Source organism: Clarias gariepinus, chromosome 25, assembly GCF_024256425.1.
Source record: "Clarias gariepinus isolate MV-2021 ecotype Netherlands chromosome 25, CGAR_prim_01v2, whole genome shotgun sequence".
Taxonomy (NCBI): domain Eukaryota; kingdom Metazoa; phylum Chordata; class Actinopteri; order Siluriformes; family Clariidae; genus Clarias; species Clarias gariepinus.
The window spans coordinates 9,666,894-9,676,255 of NC_071124.1; the positions used below are offsets into that span (position 1 = coordinate 9,666,894).

A 9,362-nucleotide genomic window follows, 5' to 3' on the forward strand; every position below is an offset into this window, starting at 1 on the left:
GACTCAAGGATATTTATTAACAGGTTTACTGATAATCCTTAATTGCATGAGGAGCAAAATACAAAAATAGTTCAAGGTTTGTCCAAGCTTTGACCTCAAACAGATAGAGGTAGTAACAGATTCAAGATTTACTGATCAGTTTAAAAATAAAATTCAGTTAAATTGAACAGATCTGCACAACAGATTAGGATTTAGGATTAAGATTAATAATTTATTAATTTATATCTAGTGTATTAGGATTTAAACCAGAAAGTATGATAACTCTATTAACCGTTTCATTTTTGTGCTGTTTTATGACTTCAATGGTTTGTTATTTTGTACGTGTTTTGCATTCGACCTTTTAAACAACCCTCTTCAGCAATGTATCATGGCTATAGTGCCCACTAAAATATAAATGGTATTGAGGTAATAGTAAATGTGGAACGTAGTGATCCCAAAACCAAATCTGCAAATGGGGAAAAAAGAGAGAAATTTGTCAACGCCAATAAAAATGCTCTCGTTTGGTAAAATTAGCGATACATTTGCAGGTTGTAGGAACACAGGAACATGAGTCTACAAGAAAATGTTTCCATAGTAGTTGACTTGCATAATACATTTTCTTAGAGGTTGAAAGGTTATGACTTTGCTCCAGCTCCACCCCCTTCCTTGAGTCCGTATAGAATGAAGTTTCTTTCACATGCAGCATCACACCACATCTTCCTGGTGCGTCAATCAGAAGAGGTTCCCTCTCCAGCCACTAGGACTTGTCTTCATTCTTCTTCTTCTGGAACCTCCTGAACTGGGATTGAATAGCAACAGCTGCCTTTTCTGTTTCAGGGGCGTCCATGTCGATGTCGAAGTCCTCTGGGACATCCTTTTTGGAGGAATCTGGAAATGAAAAAAAACATTTTTTTTTTTAATTCCCAAGCTTTATTATTTCATTTTGTCTGCAAGGTTTTTATATCATTGAATTAAATAAATAGATGAAGTGTGGTCAGGATCAGGAAACGCAGGTTAAAGCTCAGTTAGACAATAACCTTTTTGCTTTTTGCAGAGGGAAATAGATCTCTGAGTATATTTATACACCATCTATTCTTTACAGTCCTGCTGAGCACATCCTGAAATTACATAATATGTTGATCTTTTGTTTTTCCAACGGATCATTTAGCATATGGCTTTTAGAACATCTAAATGAGGACCATATGCTGAGTTGAGCACATGCTGTTTAGGAAAAAGGATGCTCAGCTTTATGAGATCACATTATCATAATGATATGCTAAACTTAGGAGAAGAATTGGATAAGCTAAAAGACGAACGTTATTGTACTAAGCATCACTGAGTTTATAAAGAGTGGGAATAGAGACAGTATCAAATAACAATGTCTCACATGTTTAAATTTGCTCCACAGTGTTGACTTAAGAAAATTTAAAAATGGAAAAAGTTAGTATACATTAAGGAATGCTTATAGCTTTTTATCTGTATGTTATTCATTCTCACAATGCAGCTTAAATATCTGTAATAGTGGCAGCTTACAATCCACATTTACATTTATAGGCTCAGACATTACATTAAAACATTTATGTGATTTCTTCACTGATTTGGATTTTCAGTGATTTTAATTTTCAGTTTTTAATCGAAAATGTCTCGGATGGAGATAAATTATAAGGCCGGGGAAGAAAAGAAGGTCAACAGTGTGTGTGTGTGTGTGTGTTTGGGGGAGATTATTTGTTCTGTATTAAATATATGCAGAGATTGAAATAGCAAAGTACAACCTTTTCTGTACTTAAGTCTTAAATTTTAATCTAATTTTATCTAATGCTTTCTACCTTTATTTAAGCAATATCACACGAGAGGGAGTGTTGGTGTACTGGAAATCAGCCCGGCTGTGACATGGCCGAAGATATCACAGCCATGCTGATATTGAGTACAACAGCACCACCTCAAGCAGGAGACTTTTATATCATTATTTTTATATCACAAACACCATTAATTCTCAACACCTTAGGATTGGTTTGCTTATTGTTTGCTTTACCAATTTATTTTGCTCCACCAATAGATATCCTACTGCAACTAACTAACCACAACTGGTGAACTTGAGGTCCGACAGTTACGAAGACAAAGTCAGTTACAGAGCCATTTTACATCATTTTACAGGCGTACGGCCTTCTTTAAGATGTTTGCAAATGTTCAAATGTTTTATCGACAGAATCTTCTGTAAATGGCAATTGTTTTATGCCTTTCATCACAAATCTCGGTTTTACAGATTATTGTTCAGAAACACCTTCAAGAGGAAATGGATTTCTGGATTTCAAGAGGAAAGAGTTTCTAGTTGAGGATTGGTCTTAGCCTCGATTCTTCCATAGATTCTTCCGTGTTTAATAAATTCTTCCATTATAAATGGCAAAATCAAATGATACAATTATTAGATGGACATTATAACCTGATTATCTAATTATATAATCGCCCCATCACAAGCTTTTTAAGCCAACCTTAATTAATACACAAATTTCTGTAATCATGTTACTTCTGTAAATTGGTTTAGCTTACTTGGTGGATGTATATGTACTTCTGACTCACCAGAAATGTGATGTAGTGAACAGAAATAAGTTGTTTCCTAATTGTTTGATTTAAGATGCTATAACTGACTTAATAAATAAATGCATAGTATTATAAATATGAAAAGTTGTGAAATTTGGCATGTATAGAAACTGTACTGTGAACTATGAGCCTCAGTTGTATTTTTAATAATGGAAAAAATATATTATAAAGTACATTTTTATCCTCAGTCTTTAGCTTTAACAAATTTCTTAAAAAACATTTTAACAAATTAATTAGAGTGGTAATCAAATTTATTTTAAAACGCATCATTGTATTCTTCTATTGAGTACACTTTGTATTATTAACCATGCTATTTAGCATTTGATTTATTTGATTTATTTCCTCCAGGTTTGTGATCAGAAATCACAATTAGTGCAATGAATTTAATTAATTATTTTTTTTTTATTATGAGTATTTGAGTCAAGAACTTCAGTGCTTTTATTAACTATTAAAATTCGACCATAATCATCATGTTCTGAGGGTCTCCCTGTTTGGCTTATTTAAAGAAAGTAGTGGAATTGTGGGGAATGTTGTAGTGGAGTTTGCTACGTCACATCAAAAACAATTTGAGTCTACCTGAGTCTACTGCCAGCACATCAGCATTGAAAACGGCTAGCTGTTCTTCCCATTCTTTAGCCCATAAACATGATCTAGGTTTATCTAGTATATCACGGCCACTGACTTTGCCTCACAGGTTCTTGCCGGGAAAGCAGTTTACTTGATGGACATTGAGGAAACGTAATATTATTGATCTGTCTGCTTTAATCTAAGCGTGGCCCTTTCGAGCAGCATACATGTACTGTAAGAGCTGCGAATGGCATGTTGCCAACACTGTAAATAACTGTAGTAAATGTTCTCAGAATCGACTGAAGAGCTGGATTGGAGCCAAGTTCTCTGAATGCCAATGCCTTCACTTAAAATCTGTTTATTTGTATTCAATCAGTTTTTTTTCTTCCCTGGACATTACACACATAATTGGCGCTCAAGCGCAAAAATAACGTTACATTTTTACCTGAACTGAGAATTCCTGCTGCTCTGTAGGATGTATTACAAAATATATGCAGAATTCAATTGTGCATTAATTAGTTTTTTTCCCTGCTTCTTTGAAATAAATGCCATTAATTTAAAAGCTGAACAAAAATAACACATTCAAGCCATTTCCTAAAAATTAAAATACAATGTTCATTTGCATTTTAGTATTGTTCATACTAGGAGCTGTTCATGCTGTGAAACTAATAGCTAATGATGAATTATACATAAGGGTGTTTCAAAACTGCGCTTTACTTAATGAACATCAATCACATGGCTTCCTCCTATTGAGACAAAAAGTCTGCCAAACAAAACAAACACATTTGGCTTACTAACGATCCCACTTAATTGTATTACAGAACACCATAAAAAGCCCACTGAGTGAAGGATGTGATTGCACAGGCATAGCTAGAGATGCATTCTTATTATACTTAAATGCCATTTTATGTGCATCATGGGTATCTCCTGGGTATCTGGCTCTCACTTACAGATAGCAATTTTCTCATGGCCTACTTTCCCCAGAGTCACAGTTGCTTTATTACACCATGTGAGCTCTGTGGTGGGTTTGAATGACTTTTACATCCTAAATATTAGAACCTTGAGCAATTTGTAACCCAAATAATGAGCATTTTTAATACTTTGAGCAACTGACTCCAAATATTAGAGAACAGCAAAACCATTTACAGTACTTGTGTTGTTGAGATTTAACACGAGATCGGGTTATAAATCCAAGACCTCAAGTAGGCACCAATGAAGAATAATGCTGAGTTGGAGAACCATAATTACAGAGTTAACTACATAAACTATGCCTTTGAGAGTTTTTGGAATTTGGTGTTATTATATAATATGATATTATATTATAATATTATATTATATGATATAATATTTGCTCTTAACATTCTTATTCCCTGTAATGATATAGTATATTTCTCTCCATCAGTGACATAACACATCTTACTGAGACGCCAAATACTGCAGCAAGTTTCCTTCAGCTTCTATACTTATATTATGCATATTTGACTAGAAGGAAGGAAAAAAGTCAAGAGCAAGCCGAGGCACCTTTGTTGCAGTCAGAACTCTGCAAAAATAAAAAAATAAAATCGATTAACAGGATTTTTCATTTTCTTTCACAGATTTAGCTTCCTGAGGGCAAAATATCTCGCAAATGTGCCTGGTATGTTTGTGCTGGGCCATTCAGGAATGACAGTTATGTCGGTGAACTTATTCGTATATGTGCATGATGACAAGGAATGGTGTTTCAGCAATAATATTTCCAGACAAATGGTGCCAAAATTCCCTTTCTGTAATTCTTTGTTCTGTGCCAAGATAAGCAATACATATTAAATAGATAGATAGATAAATAGATAGATAGATAGATAGATAGATAGATAGATAGATAGATAGATAGATAGATAGATAGATAGGTAGCTTTATTGATCATATTTTACTTTTATGTATACACAGCAATACCTAAGTCAATATTTTCTTTTTTGTTTTTGAGTTCTTTAATTTTTTTTATCATAATTAATTACGGTTTAGCATTACCTTGTCCTCCAGAAGTTTTGCTGTTTCCACCAATTGCTGCAGATCCTTTGGTCTGCAAAAAAATAAAAAATGATTTGTTATAGTTTTCTTTCTTTATTCAGTGATCTGGTTATTATTTACATCAATATACACACAATCTTCTGCAGAAATATATAATCCAGTGACATGAAATGTAATCCCATGGCATACCTCAATTAACCACATTTACCCTTAATACCACAGGAAAGCAGAAAATTTGACATCAGACACATAGAAGAATATGATACAGCTTAACACTGAATAATTGAAAAGACATTATATTATTTTACCATTTTTACATAGTATTGCTTGATTGACTTCAGTAAGTCAATTAAAAAGTTCCATTCTCAGTTATGTGCAGTAAGTTCGAGTTCAATGCTCTGTCGACGCGGTCTAAACCAGAAAAAATGTATCATCTTCTCCGAGAGCGACACTAGCCAATCATGGGTGCCAGTGAGCTCATGCATACAGAAGAGACCAGATAACACATTCCTTTGAGTCTTATCCCACCCCTTGATGTTGCATGAGCTGCAGTTTGAAAAGATTTGGACTTGACTTGCCTCAGAGCAAGACCGTAATAGCCTTTGCCTGTCGCGCTTGGTGATAAGTGATCAAATCTGCCAAAAGGAAAGAGAATCTGGCTTTTTTTCATTAATACACTAAGATTACTGGACTGCAGTGAAGGGCTACAGGAAGACTCGTGGGTGAAGAGTATTGCATGAGATACTTGTTTTCTATTTGCACCAGAGACACTTCTATCAGTATTTCACTGTGTAATATGAGTGTTCTGTAACCATTTAAAGGTCTGTGTGCTTCGTTTAAACGAAACTTATTTTTTCTTATCCTGAAATAATAAACCAAATATGTCTTTAGTATTGTATTCTCAAGATATTATGAACTGAAATCACATGATGGGAAAAGGGATGCAGTACAAAACCTGTCCAATAAAGGCAGACTTAGTGGACTGGTTTAAATCCAATATCAGTTTAATGTCATAAAATCCAAAATAATTTTAACTTAAAAAAATAAAATCAAGGCACATGTTGTTGTTTTCATTTTTTTGACATTTTATGAAGAAAGATTTTAATGCATTTCACTTCTTCATGCCTGTAAGTTTCCGTTACTGCCAACACAACCAATCCCCATATAATGAAGCTGTAAATATCTTTTTATAGATTTTTATCTAGAGATTTGCATCATTGCACTGCCTCAGCAAGAGAAGGAGCATTTAAAGAGCATAAAATTTATTGTTTGTGCTTTGGTAGTCAAAGAAAAAAATATATATGGCAAAGCATAATTTATCCTCACAGCGATAATGTACTGTACATTTGTGTGTGTGTGTGTGTGTGTGTGTAAGAGAGAGAGAAAGAGAGAGCTGCATTGTGATTTATATGGCACTTACTAAGGTACATTACAATAATCATTTTTATATTCATTAACTATTTCATTGTGTATAGTTTAAGTCCAAAATTGAACTGCCTCAAAAATAAATCTAAATATATATGTGTGAGATAAATGATAATTGATCCATAACAAGAACTGAAAAGGACTTTGGCATTATGGCTATTTGGAGATCAGCTTTGCCATAAACTCTTAAATGGAGATGAAGATTTAATAACCCAACTATTGTAATTTATTTCCCTTTTCAGTTTCATCATTGGCATTTTCCAGCTCCCAGCTCCTATGACATGTTTCCCCCCAAGAGCTTAATAGTTATGCAACATAACTGCATGAACTGATGTGAACTGCCTCTAGGCCAGATGCCATTAAAGAACACTAAGCTGATATAATATCTCTGTGTGTTAGAGAACAATAAATTATTAAATGTATAATTTTAACTTTTAACAATGTAACATTTTAACAACACGACCCACAGGTGACCCATATTATTTTGGCTCAGTGTCTAATTAATATAATATATAATGCCTATTAGGAAATCCTCAAAAGATTATTATCAAGTTAACTTGCATTTTACAAAAAAAAAAAAATGTCTGTATTGTATTTTAAACAATAGACAAAGACACCAGATAACTTTGCAGAAATTTAGAAATTTTAATTATTTTGATTTAAATCCTTAATGTGTGAGACAGAGGAGAAAGTGACAAGGAAAAACTCCCTGAGACATCATGACTGAGGCTCTAATTTTGGAGTAGGGTCAGAAATATCATATTTTAATTATAAATTCTTGTTGTTTCTAAGGCAAGAATTTATTATTAAAATATTATATACAGTACATGCATCACAAACATGGTATTTTTCTTTTAATGTTTGGATTGAAATTGTTGTTGTTGTTTATTACTTTCTTGGATAATATGCATTTTCCATTAATTCTGATTAGTAGTTTCCTATTTATATTAGGTGGTTCGCAGTAATTTGGTTGTTGTGATTTGCAAATCTTTTTTTTATTTTTATGAAGTTTACGCAGTTTTCGTCATCGTTGAACCCAACTTTATAATCCTCTTTGAAAATCCCCTTTGTCACAAGTGCACGCCTCCCACTGCGCTATAGAATGTTTATGGACAAGAATGATGTGCACAGATGGATGAAGAAGTTTATGGAAGGGTAAACCAGCGGTGAAGACAAATCACGCAATGGGAGACCATCTGGGATTTTCAAATGCATCGGTTGTGATGGAGACTATGTTAAGTACCTTTTTATAGAGAAAGAGTTACTTTACCAAGATGTGCATTTTAAACAACTTAAATCAGTTAATAAAAACTTTTTTGCATTACTTCTGGTACAGCCTTTAGAGTAATGGAGTTCTGCGTGTTCAGTGCTTTTTGTAGCGATTGCAAAAATTTTCCTAATCCTTGTCAAGATAGAGCTGAAGCCGGAGCCTATCTTACAAACATGTGACATGTGATTTAATAAAAATGTATTTAACCAATTCTAATAATAACAATAATAATAATAAGAAGAAGAAGAAGAAGAATTGTGCTCCAAAGTCGATTAGCCAAAGAATCTATTATTATCTAAGTCATTTAAATAAAAGAAATATGATCTTTATGATTAACATATCTTTCCTAAACTGGAAATTTTATTAAAAATAAATCACTATTAATCAGCAGCAAGCATGGGATTTAATTCCACAATTCCAAGTCAGCACAAAATAGCAGGATTTAGTATTTTATTTATAATCCAGACGCTGATGTGGTGCCTTTATCCTCATCATTAACCTAAATGCTTAAAAGTTAAGCACTTGGAAATGCTGATATAGAGTACATTTGAAAGTTAAATGGATGGTCAGTAGATACATATGCACAATTCTAGATAACATACTAAAGAGAGAGAAGAGAAAAGAAAAGGAATGGCATAGTTTAGTACGATTTCTATGATATATTAGTAAAGTAAATCTAGTATAATACTGAATTGTACAGTATAGTGTAATATAGTATATTATAGTATAGCATAATATACAGTAGAACAGTGTAGTGCATAATGCACACTTAAGGCTCATTAAAATAATGTAACAATTTAACATAATAATAATAATAATAATAATAATAATAATAATAATTATTATTATTATTATTATTATTATTATTATTATTATTACTATTATTATTATTATTGTTATTATTATTATATGCTGCAGCAGTTTTAATCCATTGATGCCAGCATTTCACAATCATTTATATCATGCCTTATAAATATTAATGTACCTTATCTCAATTAAACCATTTAGACAAATAATGGAAAAGGCATAATAGTTAAAGAACCAACATTAATCCCTGATTAAATCTCATCAAACCTACCTCACTCATGGTAAAGCTGTAATTTTCTGTATGGATTTTCTCTCCTACACCGACTGTAGTGCCCTCCGTCTTTCCCCAGTGTGTGTGAGAATCAGACAAGGAGCTTTATAAAGTATTAAAGCCTGCTCTTCTGTCATCATGTTTCACCCAAACCAATAAGAGCTCCTTCAGCAAATTTGCATCAGAGATACCGCCCACCCCTTTATCACTGGCTCTTTTCCAAAAGGCATACATGTGCACTGCATACTGTATACTGTACCCCCATACTGTGCGCTATTTGCTATTTCATCTTTGTAGAATGCAGTATGTAGCAATTTATTATCTAGAATACTATCCAAGTGAATGTCTGTTAGGTACATTCACCTGAAAGCCATTCCTTCAATATTACTTCAGCGTGTTTCATTTTAGTGCAATTTACTGTCACAAAATCTTATTCAT

The 9,362-nt window shown here is 33.1% G+C and overlaps 1 protein-coding gene across 1 annotated transcript; it reads right to left on the minus strand.

Moving 5' to 3' along the window:
- Positions 1–8,998, minus strand: pcp4b (Purkinje cell protein 4b). The gene is made up of 3 exons (XM_053487005.1): positions 8,925–8,998; positions 5,152–5,203; positions 1–867 (listed from the first exon to the last, which is right to left on the minus strand). The coding sequence occupies exons 1-3, from the start codon at positions 8,931–8,933 to the stop codon at positions 737–739; spliced, it is 192 nt and encodes a 63-aa protein (XP_053342980.1). The 5' UTR covers positions 8,934–8,998; the 3' UTR covers positions 1–736.
- Positions 8,999–9,362: the final 364 nt, after the last annotated feature.

Bases quoted from the DNA above. Each gene is read 5' to 3' on its own strand.
- pcp4b (XM_053487005.1), bottom strand. The intron at 868-5,151 runs GTAATGCTAAAC...TTTCATTTCCAG, and splicing joins CAAAACTTCTGGAGGACAAG to ATTCCTCCAAAAAGGATGTC.